The sequence below is a fragment of the Camelina sativa genome, chromosome 9 (assembly GCF_000633955.1).
Source record: "Camelina sativa cultivar DH55 chromosome 9, Cs, whole genome shotgun sequence".
Taxonomy (NCBI): Eukaryota; Viridiplantae; Streptophyta; class Magnoliopsida; order Brassicales; family Brassicaceae; genus Camelina; species Camelina sativa.
The window spans coordinates 2,442,872-2,462,313 of NC_025693.1; the positions used below are offsets into that span (position 1 = coordinate 2,442,872).

A 19,442-nucleotide genomic window follows, 5' to 3' on the forward strand; every position below is an offset into this window, starting at 1 on the left:
TTATTTAAAAAAACTTTGCATTTTTTAATAAATTCTGTAATTTTTTATAATTATCTTTTACAGAATTAATATTTTTTAAAACAAAATATATTATTTTTGTTGTAATCAAATTTCTCCTATTAAATATTAACTTTTACACATGTTAAAATCTGAGATTGATAACTTGACACATGTCAAAATCTTGCATTTTTTAATAAATTCTGTAATTTTTTATAATTATCTTTTCACATTATTAATATTTTTTAAAACAAAATATTTTATTTTTGTTGTAATCGAATTTCTTCTATTAAATATTAACTTTTACACATATCAAAATCTGAGATTGATAACTTGACACATGTCAAAATCTTGTTAATGGCTAACTTTCAAAACCCAACTTTATATAATAAGATAACTTTACTTGGTGGATTATATATGTGTGGATAATGTGGAAAAATATTACGAACATGTGTAGCTGTTTTAATTAATCATATCAAAATTGATCAATTTATCGCCTGATCGACCATAAGAAAATTGTACAAATGGTAGTATACATTTGAGCAGCTAAAGGCTACGTACATGTGTAATGGTTTAACTGTTGTGAAACGGGGAGTAGTTCGAACTTAATTTTATTTTCTAAAAAGTATTGATATTTAGGGGGGTGTATTGAAACAATGATTTTGGAGGATTTGATGGGATTTAGTAAATTTGGAATTTCTGTAGATTTTAGGGAAGTTGATATGATTTATAGGAAAGTTCTTTCAAATCCCACCTAAAACCATGAGATTTGGATTTCTGTATTTTTAACTAAACAAATCCTCTCAAATCCTCCAGAATCCCTAAAACTTATTAAGATCCAAATCCACAAACTGTTTTGAATAACAGTGGATTTTAAAGTAGATTTTTAAATCATCAGTTCAATAACAGTGAATTTCAGGAGAGTTTTTAAAATCCATGATTGAATAACATAGGATTTGTAACTTTTACACAAATTACTTAAAATATCAAGTTGAATACACCCTTAATTGATTGGTTTTAGAGGTTATTGCATTAAACACAATCATATCATACTATGATACTAGGCAATACTTGTGCTTATCTCGAGTCGACCATATGTCTCAGTATAATTATATTTACGCCACAAATCTATATACTGTATTAATTTGATTGGTATGGTGCATCTTCATGTGCTAGATATAGAGTGGTCCTTGGAATTGTGTTCTAAAAAAGTAAGCGATATTCTTTTTCTTTTATTACATGTAAAATAGTCCTAAACACCACCTTACCTGTATTAGCTACCCAAGGAAAAAGTTCATTTGATGAAAAAATATATATATGAAGAGAGAATGTCAAAATTTTCGAAGGCCCCTGTTAGAATCATTGACAGTATATTGGTTGGTGACTTGGTGTATCTCTTAGTTTGAAACTTGATTGGGTACATCTTTTGGTTTTATGAGAATCACTGATTTTATGAACAATGATAATTATTGACACTTAGGAGTCATTTTTTCTTTAATAAGTAAAGGATAGTAATACATATATAAAGTACATATTTTGCAGAAGAGGCCACTAAGAAATTGTAACTTTATTCCCAATATTTTTTCTTCTATATAGTATTAGTTAACAAAATGAGAATATTCTCATTCAATATTGGTGGCTAATTCATCTTACAAATTTTTTTGACATTTCATCTCTCTTGATACACTTTCATAATCCACTTTCATAATCAATGTAATTTTATTATTATTAAACACTTTATTATTATTAAACACTTTTCTTTTTGTTAGTCATTGTTAAACTTTTCTCCATTCCTAATTAATCCATATTTTAGAAATAAATTTGAATCAGAAAAAAGGTTTTATACTTGAATACTATTGGTATAGTCTATAGATTAATGGAATATTAAGCATTTTATTTAAAGATAATATGATAAATGTTGTCTCAATTTTATATTTTTAATACAGTATATGTTACAAACTCACCAGTCCTAAATCTTTAGTAATAAAGAAACCAACGAAAACAATTAACAACAAAAATTAAATTAAGCTTGCAACAAGTTAACGACGATCATATCGAGACAACAGAATCTGCAGAAAAATAAACCATCATCAAAACCTATGTTGGGTTAAATTTTGACCAGACCCTTGGGTTAATAGTTACCGTTTTGGGTATTAAATATACATAAAAACACCACTCTACCTATGTAAAAGTAATTATGATTAGTGTGACACAAAAAAAAAAAACAAAAGTATTGAAGTACCAAACTTCGAATGTATCGTGCACCAACTATACATTCCCAAATCCCAACTAGAGGGCCAGGTCAGCATTAACTCACCTATGTAAGTAATGCAAAAATTTCTATATTTTGTCAATTCCCAACTCTGTTTTCCAATCATACATTATCAGATAAAAAACATTAACGAATCACTAATAATTTCCAATTTTCTAAAATACTTTTCTAATTCCACCATTATGGTCTCACGATCAAATCACGATTAGTAATTGCTTCTGCTTTTATTTGGACTAGGAATATAATTAAATTGTACCAACTACCAAACGATAAATCAAATAATTACATTTTTGACAACAAAAAAAAAAAAAAAAAGTTCAGAAATTACAATGGACCATATACATTTTTTGGAGTTTGGACACTGAGATTTTCAGATTCTTGTCTGTGGTTAAACCTCGGAACCAGAGAGAGATGGTATGGTCTTATTCACTCACTTTCATTAATAAACTCATCTCTCTCTTCTAAACTCTCATCCTCTTCTCCTTTTTCTCTCTTTGAACTTTGAAGCTATCATCTTGGATTGTGTTACACTTTGAAGGTAAAAAAAAACTTGCTTTGGTCCATTCTTCAGAAAATATCATCATGAGATTGCTTCTTGGTCTCTTGTTTCTCTTGGCTTTAGCCACCTCTTCAAGTAAGCTTTCTGTTTTCTTTTTTTGTCGCATGATGGGTTTCTAAAAAAAAAAAACTCTTTTATTAGATCCAAATCATTCTCTGTTCTTGAGATTTTCAAACTGAACCTTCACTTTCTCTGTTTCTAGGTGCAACTTATTGCCTATGCAGGGATGGAGTTGGAGAGAAAGATCTTCAAACATCAATAGACTATGCATGTGGAGTTTTAAAAGATTGTACTCCAATTCATGACAAAGGTCCTTGTTACCAACCAAACACCGTCAAGAGTCATTGTGATTGGGCAGTTAATACATATTTCCAAAGATCGGGTCAAATCCCTGGGAGCTGTAACTTCTCAGGAACTGCTACCACCAGATCAAATCCTCCTTCAAGTAATAATAACTCATCTTCCAAATAGTACCCAAAATTTGTTGGTTTTGTGAAGTAAAAAAGATCGCATATTGATGATTTCCTCTGTTTCTTTAATTTGTTTTTGCAGCTGTTGTTACTGGTTGCATCTATCCTTCAAGTCCTGGGTATGTTTGTTTACTAATAACTTCTATTAAACTCTTAAAATTGGAAAATAGAATTTTTGATTCTTTATTCTTTTCACTTGATACTTAAGAAGACTTTACCACCAACCATTCTCATTTCTCAACAGCTGAAATTGACCAATAAACATCATAAGTGTTCTTTTTATTTGTTTCTTTAACTTTTTCAAGATTTGGTAAAAGAGATTGTTTGGTTAAACTTGTCTTTTACATTACGTGACTTAAAAGTAACAAATTACAATGTTTTTGTCTTACACAGAGGCGCAGGGACAACTCTGACGACCGGGACTTCTACAGGAACACAGACGTTTCCGGGAACTCCAGTGTTTGGTCCGACCGGAGGCTTTGATCCTTCGGGAAACAATGGTGCTTCGAGTTTGTTCATTTCAATCCCTCTCACACTTGGTTTCTCCGTCATTGCGTTTCTATAAAAAGGCAGTGATTATGAAGAAAGTGAGACTTACGTTTTTGATGTATGGATGAGATTTTGCCACGTGTGAATGCAAGTTCTTTGAGGCAGACATCCAATTAGGGAGTTGGGCTTTGTTGTTTAGGCTATTTTTATTTCATGCATGTATGTAAGAAATGCTTTAATGGAATCTTTCTCTAAGTGTTTACATGCATAGTAAAGAGTAGAGTTAATCGAAGGATATTGTGACACTGTTCATAAAAAAAAGCAGTAACTGGCGTTGATTAAACCGTTTAGTAAGAGAGTTTTGACACCAATAGTAGTGTTTCTATTGGAGATGAGTGAGATGAGCTAATAAGGAGTTAGAAAAGACCATGAATAATTCAAAGAAACCAAGGTCGAGACCCGTATAGTTTTGGTGAAGAAGGACCAAACTGTCACAATTTCAATCAATAAACTTCTAAGAATCATATGTATCTCCAAAGAATTTCGTCGTTATGATATTTTTTTCATAACTACTTTATTTTTGGTATCTTTATATAGTTTCGTATTTTTGATCAATGTTAGGAATACATGATAAACCTGATTATGAAAAAGCATACGACACCATATATTTGAAATTATATATTCAAACTACAAATGAATTGTAAATTCAGTGCAAATATATAATTGTACAAATATTTTCTTTTCAAGACCTTTACATTTATATAATCAGCTAGAGAATTTTTAACTCTTATATATTGTTAATACTATTTAAAAATTTCATAACTAATAATTCTTTTCTACTTTTTTAATCTTTTTAACAAATTTGTCATCGATTTTGCTACTAAGCTTACAAAAGATTTATCCAAGGGGATGTACATAATACGCATACCAAAATTATTGTACGTCAAGAAACAAGAATTAACTATTAAGTTTGACTGTCTATAAAGTATTTGGATAATATAAGATTTCAAAAAACCTTATTAATGAAATAAAAATATATATCTGCAATTTTTTTTTAATAGTTTTCTACCATATTATACAGCTATAAAAGTGAAATAATTTTTACAATTAGGTCTAGACGTCCTTCCTTTTTAAGTTGCTTAATAAATTAAAGGGAAAACTATGATACTAATAATAATAAAAAGCTTTTGTTTGATCATATCTAATCTATCCTAATTTACTTTTATATATTTCAACAAATTTGCATTGATTTACCTTCCCTAATTAGTTTCCTTTTTTTCTTTCTTAAAGACCTAACTACTGTAGTATATTAGAAATTGTATAAAGAGAATAAAATATGATATTAGTTAATAAGTTGAAATTTTTTTAAAAGTCTTTGACCCTTTTATTGAAGCTAGCTCAGATGAGGAAGTATCGTCTATGATGGTGTCTGTCGTAGAGATGGTTCCATGGTTGGTTATGGATACTATTGGAAAGGGGTATAGAAAGAACTTCTCAACAAACCCACTAACATGGAGGAGGGTTGAAGGAATATACCAGAACCAGAGAGGAAGTGACAGTGGACCCGTTGCAGCTAAATTCCTTGAGATGCACACGTATGGGCTCGGCGTAGATGAGATGAGCATGATTCGGATGACAGGGTTGATGAGTTAAGGAAGGTGTAGGCGATGGATGCATATGAAGCGTTCATTGAGTTGAGAGGGGTGAGACCTACATAGGTTGACGGGCATTTTAAGGGTTTGAACTACTATAGATCTATCCAAGGAGATGTACATTCATAATACGCATACCAAAATTATTGTACGTCAAGAAACAAGAATTAACTATCATACCAAAATTATTGTACGTCAAGAAACAAGAATTAACTATTAAGTTTGACTGTCTATAAAGTATTTGGATAATATAAGATTTCAAAAAACCTTATTAACGAAATAAAAATATATATTTGCAAATCTATTTTTTTTAATAGTTTTCTACCATATTATACAGCTATAAAAGAGAAATAATTTTTACAATTAGGTATAGACGTCCTTCCTTATAAGCGAGATTTTTTTTCGTAAGTAACTAGTATAATCATCATGGTATTACATATATAAGTTATCACAATATAGTAGATATTATCACCAGCTTTCTTGGCAATATCACAATATCTCATTATAACATATTTTTGGATTTTTACTATAATAGAAGTAACTAGACTAAAAACATAAAACATAATTTAATAAACGGTAACTAAAAAGAAAATAAATGTCTCTAGGTTTTGGATATTATTAAAATAATTTAATATATTTTAATTTAAACTGTACGAAAATAATTAAGACTTTTCTAACTAGAGTGAAAACCTTTGATTTATATATTCTAGCTTTGAATCATCAGAAACGAACTTATAATTGGTATCTTAAGTCTATAAAAAAAAAACAAGATTGGAAAAGAATGTAAACCTTAAACCAAATTTTCATCTTTAATTTACAGTGTATTAAACAAAATAAGAGCTGCTAGACAAATTAGATGCATCTAAATTGTCTTTGCGTCCAAATTTTTTAAGTTGCTTAATAAATTAAAGGGAAAACTATGATACTAATAATAATAAAAAGCTTTTGTTTGATCATATCTAATATATCCTAATTTACTTTTATATATTTCAACAAATTTGCATTGATTTACCTTCCCTAATTAGTTTCCTTTTTTTTTTTCTTTTCTAAAGAACTAACTACTGTAGTAATTTTGATATTAGAAATTGTATAAAGAGAATAAAATATGATATTAGTTAATATTTGAAATGTTTTTAAAAAACAAAGAAAAGTTTAATATTAATGGAGATTTCTACAAAGATCCGGATCCATTGACTCTTCTCAATCCAACGGTTATATTATCAATTAAACAAACAGAGTTACAGTCTTTCTTCCCACACCTTATAAAAACCGCTTCATAGGAAGAAGACTTCATCTCGGAAAAACCCACTTTCCAAGTTTTCCAATTTCCCACTGAACAAAAACACTTTTCCCGGTTAAGCCAAAAAAAATTCGCCATGGATGGTCAGCAACGGAGAACTGAAATCCCTCGCGCACCACCGGTCGGAGGAGAGCCTGGTGGAGATGTATCTTCTCTTTTCATTGCGTTGGGTGTTTTCGCTGCAATCGCCGCCTTGGTATCTTCTCTCCTCTTTTACTCGTTTGATCTGTGTTTAGTTCTTCGATCACGCATCCTAGACTTGAATCGGTTCTCTTAAATGTTTCATCTTTCGATTCTGAGTCAACCCTTTTCGAAATGTGTAAGCTTTTGTATCAGAAGTTGACTTAAAGTTGATGACTTTGTCTTCTTCTCTCGACCTAGATTTTATCTTGTTTCGTTTTAGATTTTAGATTAGTGTAGTGTAAGTTCACAAGTACACTTTTTGGAACCTGTTTGAGTGACACAGAACTTTAAAAAGCCTCGCTTTCGGTTTCATTGATCTTGCTTTGAGTTGTTTTTGTTAAAGATTTTGCTTATGTAATGGATTATCATCAGGTTATGTTAATAAGGTCACAAGTACACTTTTTTGAACCTGTTTGAGTGCCACAGAACTTAAAAAAATAGCTTTTGGTTTTATTGTTGTTGCTTTGACTCAAAGCCTTTGATGCTTACGAATTTGACTGTGGACTGTGGACTTATTCATGTTTTTGTTAAAGGTGTTGCTTATCTTATGTAATGGATTATCAGGTTATGTTCCCGTCATCGTTGGTTCATCAAGTTCCTGAAGGTCACGTTGGAGCGTATTGGAGAGGTGGTGCTCTTCTAAACATAATCACAGAGCCAGGTATCAAATGATTATTTTTTAAAATCCGTTTTCGTGATTTCATTGCGGTTTCATTCATTTTTTAGTTGGAATTAACTTTGTGTTCTTCAGGTTTTCACTTGAAGCTGCCTTTCATTACCAACTATGAGCCTGTTCAAGTTACTCTACAAACAGATCAAGTGAGTCTTATACCGTAAAAAGCTTGGATGTGTTTAGATTGTAGCTTTTTGAACTAATTGATTCTTTGTGTCTTTAGGTGAAGGATATACCATGTGGTACCAAGGGAGGTGTCATGATTACCTTTGAGAAGATAGAAGTAAGACTCTTAAAGTTTTCTCTTTCAGCTAAGCTAGCATCACCATTGCTTTAAATTTGTTGGTCTTATTTAAATTTATTGATCTTTAGGTTGTTAATCGACTGCGTAAGGATTTTGTCTATGACACTTTGCTCAACTATGGTGTGAACTATGATAACACATGGATATATGACAAGATTCATCATGAGATCAACCAGTTTTGCAGCTCTCATTCACTTCAGCAAGTCTATATTGATATCTTTGACCAGGTACTTCACTATATTGGGAACTGGGAAGACATAACCTCTCTCAAACTGCATACCTTTGATATTAATACTGTGTCTGATATCTGAAAAAAGTTACCATGATTTTCCCTGATTCATCGCATCGCAATGTGTTTCAGATTGATGAACGAATGAAAGATGCTCTCCAAGCTGATTGTACACGTTATGCTCCAGGAATTGAGATTCTTAGTGTCCGTGTCACAAAGCCGAAAATTCCAGAGAGTGTAAGGCGAAACTTTGAGCAAATGGAAGAGGAACGCACTAAGGTAAACTCATTTTTAACCTTTGCAATTGAATCTGCACTGGTTTGCTCATATCTTCGATTCTGTTATATAATGGGATCTGGACTCTTTAAGATTGCTTACCCACTTGGACTTGATGATTTTGAAAGGTCTTGATTGCTATTGAGAAACAAAGAGTTGCTGAGAAAGAGGCAGAGACAAAGAAGATAATGGCCATTAGTGAAGCTGAGAAGAACGCCAATGTAAGCAAGATTCTGATGCAACAGAAGTTGACTGAGAAAGACAGTTCACGAAGAGAAGCAGATATCGAGAATCAGATGTACCTTGACCGTCAAAAGAGTCTCGCAGATGCAGATTACTACCGGTAATAGACAGTCTTTTTCCCCATTTTTTTTTCTATCTAAACAAGCAAACAAAGAACATAGATATAAAGAATAGACGGGTCTAATGTTGACATTTTTGCTCTGATCACAATGTCCCTAGTGTACTGAGAGAAGCTGAAGCAAACAAGTTGAAGCTCACCCCTGAATTTCTCGAACTCAAATTCATCGATGCCATTGCTCGTAACACCAAAATATTCTTCGGGGACAAGGTTTGACTCGACCCTCTCTCATTTCTGAATTCACTTGTCGCATTTCTCATGTTTTATCTCTGTTTCTTGCTGTTCTGAAGAAAGTATATCTCTTAACTGTGCAGGTACCTAACATGGTGTTGGATCAAAGGCTGCTTGGGAACTTCCTCAATCATTCGACAAAAGACAAAGATGGAAGCTTGGAAATGGCCACTGATACATAGAACAAATGTTTCAGTACCATCCCTAAAAACAAAACCTTCTTATTATTGCATAACTTAACTCAAGTCTCCTAATGACATGTTTTTTTTTTTTTTTTTTGTCTAAACAGCTAATTCGAGTAATATTTTACACATTTATCAGATTCAAAGCTCCACAAAATACCAAAATGACTTAAGAGATTCTCTGTAAAATTGAGATTCAAAGTCCGAACATATCTGAGCTCCTTTTGGTCTTATTAGGCAGAACTTGCCGATGTGTCTTGAAATCCTTTATTGACATTACCTTTTGATATACACATGTAACCTTTTCCCCACAACCATCACAGCACACATGCAGACACAGGGAGAGGAAGCGCAGTATATTAGCCAAACATTGTCCAAGAAGATCCGGTTTAGAAAACCGGGAAGGCCTCCAAAGCGGTGGGGTTAACCGGGTAAGAGGCAAAGTCCATAAATATTACAAGAAATGGAAATATTACTGTGTTCAAGAAGAAGAAGAAGATGTATGTTGTTGAGAGCAAAGCAGGAGCTATAGGATGTATGATACTTTCGTTGTGTTGTTTGGGAAGTTGGCCAGCGATTTTGACTCTGTTGGAGAGAAGAGGTCGTCTTCCTCAACACACTTTTCTTGATTTCGCAACAGCTAATCTCTTGGCCGCAATCGTGATCGCGTTTTCGCTCGGTGAGATTGGGAAAAGCACGTTTCGAACACCTGACTTTACCACTCAGCTCCCTCAGGTTTGGTTCCTTCTACTTCTTGAGTTTTTTTTTGATATTTCCTTACAAGGTTAATATGAATTTGATTGGTAATATGAGGAATTTACAGGATAACTGGCCGTCAGTGTTATTTGCAGTCGCAGGCGGTGTGCTTCTTAGCGTCGGGAATTTAGCGACTCAATATGCTTTTGCGTTTGTCGGTTTATCTGTTACTGAAGTTATAACCGCAAGCATCACCGTCGTCATTGGTATGCTTCCTCTTTCACTAATCTTCTTAATATGTCTTATTATGAAATCTAAACGTTTTATCATTTTATGATGAGTCAATCACCTATGTTTCTCTGTTTACTTGCGTGTCACGGTTGAGTTTTATAGGTACAACGTTGAACTATTTCTTGGACGACAAGATAAATAAAGCAGAGATACTTTTCCCCGGTGTAGGTTGCTTCTTGATCGCTGTTTTCCTCGGCGCTGCGGTTCACGCTTCTAATGCAGCTGATGTTAAAGCGAAACTCAAGTCTTTACCTAGCGAGTATAAAGCTGGAACAGAGTACGATCTTACTAAAGTCTTTTTCCATTGTTGTTCCATGTTTAAAAAACTTGTTCTGTTTTAACAAAAATCTTTTATCTTTTCTCAGAGATTTCTATTCGTCCATTAAGAATGGTGAAGACAACCCTGAAAAAGGTAAAACCTATAAGCAAACTAATTAGGAACTCTTTTGAGGAGTATTTGATCAAAAGTTGTGATGTTTTCTTGTATGTTGGGTACAATGAACAGAGAAAACTGATGTCGAATCTCAAGAGAAACAAACGGGAAAGGCGAAAGCAGGGACGGCAGGATTCTTTGTAGAGCTAGAGAACAAAAGGGCAATCAAGGTTCTATTACAATGACCAAAGAGAAACAAAAAACACCCGAAATCCCGAACTCAAAGTTCGAAACTTAATTTTGTAAAGATGATTACATAGCAAAGGAGAGTGTATTATTACTATGTGTTGTTTAAAACGTAGTCATTGGCAGGTGTTTGGAAAGAGTATAATGATCGGACTATTCATAACGCTCTTTGCGGGAATCTGCCTTTCTCTATTCTCTCCTGCATTCAATTTGGCAACAAACGATCAATGGAGTACATTGCCAAAAGGAGTACCTAAGCTCGTTGTCTACACGGCCTTTTTCTACTTCTCCATCGCGGGTTTTCTCATTGCTTTGATTCTGAACCTCATCTTTCTTTACCGGCCTATGGTAGGCTTAGCGAAGTCATCTCTTAAGAAGTATGTAAATGACTATAAAGGTAGAGGTTGGGCTGTTTTTGCTGGATTCTTGTGTGGGTTTGGTAACGGTTTGCAGTTCATGGGTGGTCAAGCCGCTGGATACGCCGCTGCAGACTCTGTTCAGGTTAGTTTTTCTTTCTTTCAAATTGATTGATCTCAAGTTTACATTTTGGTTTTGAGTATATGAGCTCTGTTTTTTTTTTTTTTGGTTTAGGCACTTCCTCTTGTGAGCACATTTTGGGGTATAGTTTTGTTCGGAGAGTATCGGAAATCATCGAAGCGAACTTACGCGCTTTTGGTTAGCATGTTGATCATGTTTGTTGCGGCCGTGGCGATTCTCATGGCATCTTCCGGTCACCGGAAATAATGATGATCTTTTTGTTACTTTTACTATATACACTTGAGCATGTTCAAAACAATTTAGAAATAAGCAACGAATATATCAGATGTCTTTGTTTATTTTATGAATTTTCTGATAAAAGAAGAGAGAAAAGTTAGGTACTTGTCATTATACAATATTAATATGTCTATTACTATTTTGTAGTATTATAAATGAAAATTTTAGAAAAGTCAAAAGTATCCACAAGAATGGAATTTTTATATAGTTATATATTTGATTCTTTTATAAAGTTACACATTAAATTTTCCATCAAACTGAGTCAAAAGTTCAGTATTCTCTGAACAAAATACCTAAAACACTTCTGGTCATGTGGTGGAAACTCTTCTTGAAATTATTTGGAGAAGGGACATCATCCTCTGTTCTTGCAGAAGATAGCAAAGGTGTGTACTTTTCCATGTTCCTAGATATTTTGGATGGTTCGGTTCTAATTATCTTTAAAATCTTAACTTTTCTTGTGATGGAAAGCTTATGAACATATATATCTTTTGAGACAGAGTTTCCTATTTTTATGTCACTAAAATTCCAAATTTATAAATGGATTTGCACTTAAAAACAGAGGATTAATATTCCATCAACATGAAAAAACAATCAAGAATTTTGTCTAATTTTAGTTTCCTAAATCCTTGGAATAGTGATTAATGACTGATGTAAATTCTTAATCTAGTATTAAGGATCGGATGATATTGTTACTCTCCAAGCATCTTACTCGTACTTACACCAATATGCTTGATCTTTTGCCTAAACAATCATTTTTGCTTGCAGGGCTTATCCATTTTAATCGGTCGTTAAATATGTATCTAGTAGAGAGCAAAGGAGGTGCCATAGCTTGTATGATATTAGCCTTACTATCTCTAGGGACTTGGCCAGCAATTCTTACACTATTAGAGAGACGTGGTCGTCTTCCTCAACACACTTATCTTGATTACTCCATCACTAATTTGTTGGCTGCTATTATTATAGCTTTCACTTTTGGTCAAATCGGGTCTACAAAACCCGATAGCCCGAACTTCATCACGCAGCTTGCTCAAGTACATACATTAATTAATCATTCGGATATATACATATATAGAGAGGGTTGTGTGTTAACTTGGTGAAAAAGAAACAATTATTTTTGTAGGATAATTGGCCATCTGTTATGTTCGCAATGGCGGGTGGGATCGTGCTTAGCCTCGGAAATCTAGCAACTCAATATGCTTGGGCGTTAGTAGGCTTATCGGTTACAGAAGTCATTACATCAAGCATTACTGTAGTCATAGGCTAGATCATGGAGTTATACATAGTCATACATCGGTTTGAAAGTGGTTAGGTTACTTTACAATTCTTGTTTTCTAACTTTCAGGCTCAACCTTGAACTATTTCTTGGATGATAAGATTAATAAAGCCGAAATCCTTTTCCCCGGTGTGGCATGTTTCTTGATCGCAGTATTTCTTGGTTCAGCAGTTCATAGATCCAATGCAAGCGATAACAAGGCCAAGCTAAGACACTTTGAAATGACTAATCAAGAGTAATCAAGATTCAATCTCTCACTTTTATTGTCCCTAAAAAATAATGTTTTTGTTACTAATATACCACTCTTGTCTCTTCAGAGCTTCAGGTCCATCTACTGAAATAGAAACTAAGGTTACTAAAAGAACATCGGAGAAACCCAAAGAGGGGACAGCAAGGTTTCTTATAGAGCTTGAGAACAAAAGAGCCATAAAGGTAGAATTAATATCTTTTAGTGTAGTGCTTTCGTCGATTTCAAGAACTTGTTACATTTGTTGTTCTTAAAAATGGCAGGTGTTCGGGAAACGTAAGATAATCGGGCTAGGGATTACCTTCTTCGCAGGTCTTTGTTTCTCCCTCTTCTCTCCAGCATTTAACTTAGCCACAAACGATCAATGGCACAGATTAAAACAAGGAGTTCCAAAGCTAGTCGTTTACACCGCATTCTTCTACTTCTTTGTTTCTTGCTTTATCATTGCATTGATCCTAAACATTGGATTCCTCTACCACCCTGTTCTTGGTCTTCCAAAATCTTCCTTTAAAGCTTACTTAAGTGACTGGAATGGTCGTTACTGGGCCTTTTTGGCGGGTTTACTCTGCGGTTTTGGAAACGGTCTTCAGTTTATGGGCGGTCAGGCCGCAGGATACGCGGCTGCTGATTCCGTTCAGGTTCAAAAAATCACAATTTGTTTTCCAAAATATATTTTGAGCAGACTTAAGAATCAAATCTTTTGTATGGTTTTGAATCAATGTTTTGCATATATATTTTTGTGTCTCAGGCGCTTCCTCTTGTGAGTACATTTTGGGGAGTGGTATTGTTTGGAGAATACAACAGATCGTCGCGAAAAACTTATCTACTTCTCTTCAGTATGTTGTTTATGTTTATTTCAGCGGTTGCAGTTCTCATGGCTTCTTCTGGACATAGGAAATAAAATTTAAAATCTTATATAATATGACAAGGTTTTTCTTAACTTTTGCTGAGAAGATGACACTTGGCATGATATCTATCTAACATCTGTCTTATTTTGTTGTTTGGACCTAATTAACTAAAATCATTTTTACTTTGGACCTAAGTAACTACTGGCCAAAAGTAGATAAGCGTAGAAAAAAAACTCTCTCCCAAAAACCCTAAAATCGCCGCGAGAGAGAGCCGCCGCCAACTTCGATCCGCCTCTCCGGTTGCCCTTCCGGCGCTGGAGAGGGCTCCGTCCCGTTTAGCTTTCTTCTCCTTTGTAGTTCCTTTTCAGTCTCCCGCCTCTTGCTAAGTTGTCGCCGTCGGTTGGATGCTTCTCGAAGGTGGTGGATCCAGCAAATCCTTGGTCTGTGAAGCGAAGATCTGTTGGGTGAAGTCGCCGGTGAAGGTCCTGATACAGACGTTGGAGATCAGCGTCGATTCTTGGCCATGTCTAGTGGATCTGTGGCGAATTCGTTCTGTTTTTGTCACTGGCGGTTTGTGGTGAAACCGGTGGTCGGTGGGCTTCGGAGAGCAGTGAGGGCAGAAGCTTTTCTTCGGCGAGCTTCAGTGGTGGGGTTTTAGGCTCTTCTTCGACGAGCTTCAAACCTTCCCTCTCACATCAGCCATGGCGGTGTCCTGCAGCAAGAGGTGGTGGCGTTCTTGTTTTTTTTTTTCAGTCCGGCCAAGGGGGTGAATGCTTTGTAACTGAACGGAAGTGATGTTGTCACTTTGAACTTGCACTGTGAGGTGTTGATATGCTAATATGTGCTTCATTTTCTAATTTTGATGGTTAGCATTCTGGTTCTGTATGGTTAGTTCGGAGAACCATCTATTTCGTCGGTTATTTTAGCTTCATGACTCTTGGTCGGGTCAGTCGGATGTAGTGTCCGTTTTAGGTTTAAGACCAGAACAGGGAAAGCCGGAGAGACCAAGCTCTTCTGATAATGTTCCTTTGGGTGTTGAAGATATTGGGTCAAGTTCTTCACATCGATCATGAGGATCTCATAGCTTGTTTTTGAGCAGTTTTCAGTAGTAGTTTAGGCCTCCTCTGTGTTAGTATGTGTTTTCGTGTCACGTGGTCAATTTAGGTGGTTTAAGAGATGATTTCACTCCGAGTCGTGGAGTGTTATCTATCTCATTGTGGTTTAAAAATGCAATGGTTCTCGATTGGGTAACGTTGGATCCGCCTAGTGTTCCAGGGTTGTACTTGATAAACCATTGCATTTGTTTTGGTCCAAGTCTATAGAGGTGAATGTAATGTGATTATGATTTGGTTGTAACTTTGATTTGGTGAATGAAAAGTTGATGTTGAGCAAAAAAAAAAAGTAACTACTGGCCCATAAAACAAAAAATACTCTCAATATTTTATTTTTCTTTTCTTCAATAAGAACCACTTGTAGGCCCCTTCTAATCTAAATCCACCATTTATCAGCCCCTTTTGATGATTGTTTATTTTGAAATGATAAATATGAGTTTCAATCTTGTGTATGATTTAGGGACAAAAACAGATTCTAAATTATGTATAAAATTTATTTCTGGGTTTTAATTTTATAAATGATTCATGGGTAAGAAACGATTCTAGGTTATGTTAGATTGTGGGATGTTTATGTATTCTCAAAATTCTCTTATCAGTTCATAAATTTTTGGCTCAAAGTTTCAATTTTGGGTTTCCATTCCTACTTAGTTTCTGGCCTTGAATCTTATATAATCTAATGGTGGGATGTTTTCCGTAATTAATTTGATAATTACTTACTCATTTATTCATCATTAGATCTTACCAATTCTTTTTCCTTAAAAGTAGAATTCATTCCGTTTTCCATAAAATTAGAATTCAATCCCTAATTACTCTCACAAATTTTCAGTTATTATTATTTAATTTCAGTCATTAGGTTCTTATGAAGAATTATATTATTTTTATATATCTTTCCAAATTTAAATAGGTATTCTTGAATAATTTTTAGATTTTTATTCAGGTTATCATGTTTGTTGTTCGCATTAATACTACAAAGAAAAAAATTATGTGAAAATGTTTGACAAATTTATTTATTCATTAGAGTGACTATGTATGACTTTTCTACTCTCCATGGGCCGGTCCGACAATTTTCAATGCCATATGCCAATGTTTTTAAAAAAAAACCTTTTTCATTATTGTAAATAAAATTATAAAAATAGTAATATAAAAAATTATTTTCATTCTTTCCATATTGTAGTTCGTTTTGGTTGCTGACATTTTTCTTTGTCTTTTCAATGTTTTCATGCTCATTTAAACATTTATACGAAAATAAATATCATATTTCCTAATAACTCATTATTGTTTTAAAAATTTTCGAATATGGAAACTTTTTTATAAGAGTTTCAAATTTATTTTCCTAAATTAAAATTTACAATACATCTTAGTAACAACAAGTTTAATTAACATTAATCCAATGCTCATTCACCAACAATTCAAAAGATGAAATATGTTTTTACATAAACCTAATAAAATTTCACTGTAAATTGGATATCTACATGAATATATATTGTTTTCTTATATAAAACTTGTACTTCTAATTTTTTTCGAACTTCTAAAAAAATCTAATAATAACTGAACTTATAATTTGTTTTTATTTTATTTTTTTCCTACATAGAAGACCTAAACTTTTGGCCTAAAATATACCCAAGAAAAATTAATGTCATAATCCTTGGCTTCACTTTCTTGACCTATGGGTCGGGCCTTAAACCATGTTTTATTTTTACTTCAGGTTGTTGTGTTAATATTACAACATATGAAAAAATGAACTATCATAATTTAATATGTTGAACATGTTAGGTTTTGTTCCTTTCTTATATTTTTGAATCTCTATTTTTTTCTTTTTTCTTTTGGGCATTCATGTGGTAAAGTAGACTAAAACTTCTTCTTATGGGATGATGCATATGAGTCTCTCCCTTGTAAATTTAGTTTCATATTAATCTTCATCTTTAAGAAAAAATGTATTTTAAACTATTATAAGAAACAAAAATTGTATGTTACTATCATATACTTAAAAACCATGTTGTTAAGCTTGTGTTGTCTTTTTATCTCATGATACGATATGAGTTGCATTTTTCTATATTATATATGATTAATTTGACTTCTATAGTTTTGAGTAGTATATGCTAATTGTATATTGATATCATATTTTTTTTCTACATAAAAGACCTAAATTTTTGGCCTAAAATATGCCCAAGAAAAATTGATGCCATAATCCTTGGCTTCACTTGCTTGGCCTATGGGTCGGGCCTTGAACCATGTTTTATTTTTACTTCAGGTTGTTGTATTTGTTGGTTGTGTTAATATTACAACATATGAAAAAATGAACTATCATAATTTAATATGTTGAACATGTTAGGTTTTGTTCCTTTCTTATATTTTAGAATCTCTATTTTTTCTTTTTTCTTTTGGGCATTCATGTGGTAAAGCAGGCTAAAACTTCTTCTTATTGGACGATGCATATGAGTCTCTCCAGTGTAAATTTAGTTTCTTATTAGTCTTCATCTTTAAAAAAAAAAACATATTTTAAACTATTATAAGAAAATGAAAATTGTATGTTACTATCATATGATGAAAAACCATGTTGTTAAGCTTGTGATGTCTTTTTATCTCATGATACGATATGATAGTATATGCTAATTATATATTAGTATCATATATTTTTAGGAACCTTAGTATCAAATTACGCATTTTCAAAAATACCCCTTTTCCTATGTCACTTTTTAATAATACCTTTTCATGTTGTTCATTTTCAAAAATACTCATTTTCTATGAATAAAATGACTAAATTCTAAATTTAAAACTCCAAATACTAAACCCTACCCTATCAAAACTATATCCTAAATGTAAAATTAAGAACCCAGACCTAAAAAAAATTCTTGAAATTAATTTAACATATTGTAATTTGTGTAAAAGAGGACAAAAATAAAAATGTTCAAAAAGGAGTATTTCAAGAAAAGTATTTCTAACAAATTCTCATTTTAGAAAGAGGTTCCTAAATTTCTCTACATTAAAAATAATATTATATTATGAGAAATTCAATGGATCTCTCGTCAATGCACATGCTCTAATATGTATTGAAAATCTAAAGGGAGAAAAAACCATAAACACTCTACTATGCAATCAAAATTTTCTCCATGTATTGAAATACTCTAATACTATATATAAAAGGATAACTCAAGTAACATCAAACAAATGAACCAAAAAAAAAATATGATCAGTATGTTTTTAAAATCACAAAAATAACCAATGGTAAGTAAACAAATAAAAACTAATAATCTCCAAATTACTAAATTGAACAACATTCTAAGCTAAACCGTGCGTACCACGGGATGACTTCTAGTAATTATATAAATATAAGTACATTAGTTCGTCTATAATGTCATGAGCCTAGATAATATTTAGTTCTTTGTCACCATTATAACCTTTATAACATTCAATTGTGAGAGAGTCACTTTATGATTTGGGTCTTATTTGTATACCGTGGAGGTTATGTTTCTGTGCTCTTTACCCTCTCTTTCTCTTTTTGGTTCATATGATAAAGCTCTCTGATGATCATTCTGCTCCTCTAGTTTTTGTCACATCAAATTAAAAATTTGCCCAAGATATATTATTTTGGTACTAATTAATTGGGTTTCATCTGCACAATGAGTTCTTTTTATTTTGGTAAAAAAAATTGTCAACAAAACCAGAACTTTTGACAATGTGCAAAAATTGCAAAAATCTTGACGTCACGCTTACAACCGTTCCTTCCTCAACTTATCTCAGAGCATCAGTCCGCCTTCGTTCCAGGTAGATCTATTTCTGACAATGTGCTAATCACACATGAAATCCTACATTCCTCCGGACCTCTAAGGCAAGGGTGCGTTGCTTAATGGCAGTTAAAACCGACATGAGTAAGGCTTACGACAGAATCGAGTGGAGTTTCCTGAGAGCGGTCCTGACCAAGATGGAATTTAGTGAAATGTGGATCAAACTAGTGATGGAGTGTGTGACCTCAGGCTCATATACATTCCTGATCAATGGCTCCCCACAAGGAAAAGTCCTTCCCACTAGAGGTCTCCGACAGGGCGATCCACTCTCCCCCTACCTCTTCATACTTTGCACAGAAGTCTTGTCCTGCCTTTGCCAAGAAGGACAAAGAAACGGCTCTCTGAAAGGCATCAAAGTAGCGCGTGGAATCCCCCCGATCAATCATCTTCTCTTCGCCGACGACACTATGTTCTTTTGTCGAGTTAATGAGAAAGACTGCACAACCCTATCAAGAATAATCCATCAATACGAAGCGGCATCAGGACAGTACATCAACTACAACAAATCTTCGGTTACCTTTTCATCCAAAACACCAAGCAACCTCAAAGTAAAGGTAAAACAAGCCCTAAACATTCCCAAGGAGGGAGGAGTTGGAAAATATCTGGGCCTACCTGAACA

The 19,442-nt window shown here is 33.4% G+C and overlaps 4 protein-coding genes across 6 annotated transcripts; all 4 read left to right on the forward strand.

Annotated features, from left to right (window-relative positions):
* Positions 2,546 to 4,079, forward strand: LOC104710263 (PLASMODESMATA CALLOSE-BINDING PROTEIN 3-like). 2 transcript variants are annotated; one of them, XM_010426841.2, is made up of 5 exons: positions 2,546 to 2,683; positions 2,777 to 2,903; positions 3,031 to 3,273; positions 3,381 to 3,417; positions 3,692 to 4,079. In XM_010426841.2, the coding sequence occupies exons 1-5, from the start codon at positions 2,681 to 2,683 to the stop codon at positions 3,861 to 3,863; spliced, it is 582 nt and encodes a 193-aa protein (XP_010425143.1). In that variant the 5' UTR covers positions 2,546 to 2,680; the 3' UTR covers positions 3,864 to 4,079. The 2 variants fall into 2 exon arrangements, with proteins under 2 accessions (XP_010425143.1, XP_010425144.1); XM_010426842.2 differs by having other exon boundaries at positions 2,546 to 2,903.
* LOC104710265 (erlin-2-B) lies at positions 6,733 to 9,318 on the forward strand. Its single transcript, XM_010426845.2, has 9 exons — positions 6,733 to 6,935; positions 7,487 to 7,583; positions 7,674 to 7,741; positions 7,819 to 7,878; positions 7,968 to 8,126; positions 8,261 to 8,407; positions 8,533 to 8,747; positions 8,867 to 8,975; positions 9,080 to 9,318. The coding sequence occupies exons 1-9, from the start codon at positions 6,816 to 6,818 to the stop codon at positions 9,176 to 9,178; spliced, it is 1,074 nt and encodes a 357-aa protein (XP_010425147.1). The 5' UTR covers positions 6,733 to 6,815; the 3' UTR covers positions 9,179 to 9,318.
* On the forward strand, positions 9,530 to 11,691 carry LOC104710264 (ureide permease 4). Of its 2 annotated transcripts, none has more exons than XM_010426844.2 (7): positions 9,530 to 9,913; positions 10,002 to 10,140; positions 10,334 to 10,442; positions 10,531 to 10,577; positions 10,671 to 10,768; positions 10,911 to 11,285; positions 11,376 to 11,691. In XM_010426844.2, the coding sequence occupies exons 1-7, from the start codon at positions 9,677 to 9,679 to the stop codon at positions 11,526 to 11,528; spliced, it is 1,158 nt and encodes a 385-aa protein (XP_010425146.1). In that variant the 5' UTR covers positions 9,530 to 9,676; the 3' UTR covers positions 11,529 to 11,691. The 2 variants fall into 2 exon arrangements, with proteins under 2 accessions (XP_010425146.1, XP_010425145.1); XM_010426843.2 differs by having other exon boundaries at positions 9,535 to 9,913; positions 10,268 to 10,442.
* Positions 11,822 to 14,077, forward strand: LOC104710266 (ureide permease 2-like). Its single transcript, XM_010426846.2, has 7 exons — positions 11,822 to 11,941; positions 12,324 to 12,589; positions 12,679 to 12,817; positions 12,901 to 13,066; positions 13,149 to 13,263; positions 13,342 to 13,716; positions 13,827 to 14,077. The coding sequence occupies exons 1-7, from the start codon at positions 11,869 to 11,871 to the stop codon at positions 13,977 to 13,979; spliced, it is 1,287 nt and encodes a 428-aa protein (XP_010425148.1). The 5' UTR covers positions 11,822 to 11,868; the 3' UTR covers positions 13,980 to 14,077.

Coding starts and splice junctions, on each gene's coding strand:
- LOC104710263 (XM_010426841.2), top strand. Junction 2,904..3,030: donor GGCTTTAGCCACCTCTTCAA/GTAAGCTTTCTG, acceptor CTCTGTTTCTAG/GTGCAACTTATTGCCTATGC. Junction 3,418..3,691: donor ATCTATCCTTCAAGTCCTGG/GTATGTTTGTTT, acceptor TGTCTTACACAG/AGGCGCAGGGACAACTCTGA.
- LOC104710265 (XM_010426845.2), top strand. CDS start 6,816: ATGGATGGTCAGCAACGGAGAACTGAAATCCCTCGCGCACCACCGGTC. Junction 7,742..7,818: donor TTACTCTACAAACAGATCAA/GTGAGTCTTATA, acceptor TTGTGTCTTTAG/GTGAAGGATATACCATGTGG. Junction 8,408..8,532: donor TGGAAGAGGAACGCACTAAG/GTAAACTCATTT, acceptor TGATTTTGAAAG/GTCTTGATTGCTATTGAGAA.
- LOC104710264 (XM_010426843.2), top strand. CDS start 9,677: ATGTATGTTGTTGAGAGCAAAGCAGGAGCTATAGGATGTATGATACTT. Junction 10,443..10,530: donor GAGTATAAAGCTGGAACAGA/GTACGATCTTAC, acceptor ATCTTTTCTCAG/AGATTTCTATTCGTCCATTA. Junction 10,578..10,670: donor TGAAGACAACCCTGAAAAAG/GTAAAACCTATA, acceptor TACAATGAACAG/AGAAAACTGATGTCGAATCT.
- LOC104710266 (XM_010426846.2), top strand. CDS start 11,869: ATGTGGTGGAAACTCTTCTTGAAATTATTTGGAGAAGGGACATCATCC. Junction 13,264..13,341: donor AGAACAAAAGAGCCATAAAG/GTAGAATTAATA, acceptor TAAAAATGGCAG/GTGTTCGGGAAACGTAAGAT. Junction 13,717..13,826: donor CGGCTGCTGATTCCGTTCAG/GTTCAAAAAATC, acceptor TTTGTGTCTCAG/GCGCTTCCTCTTGTGAGTAC.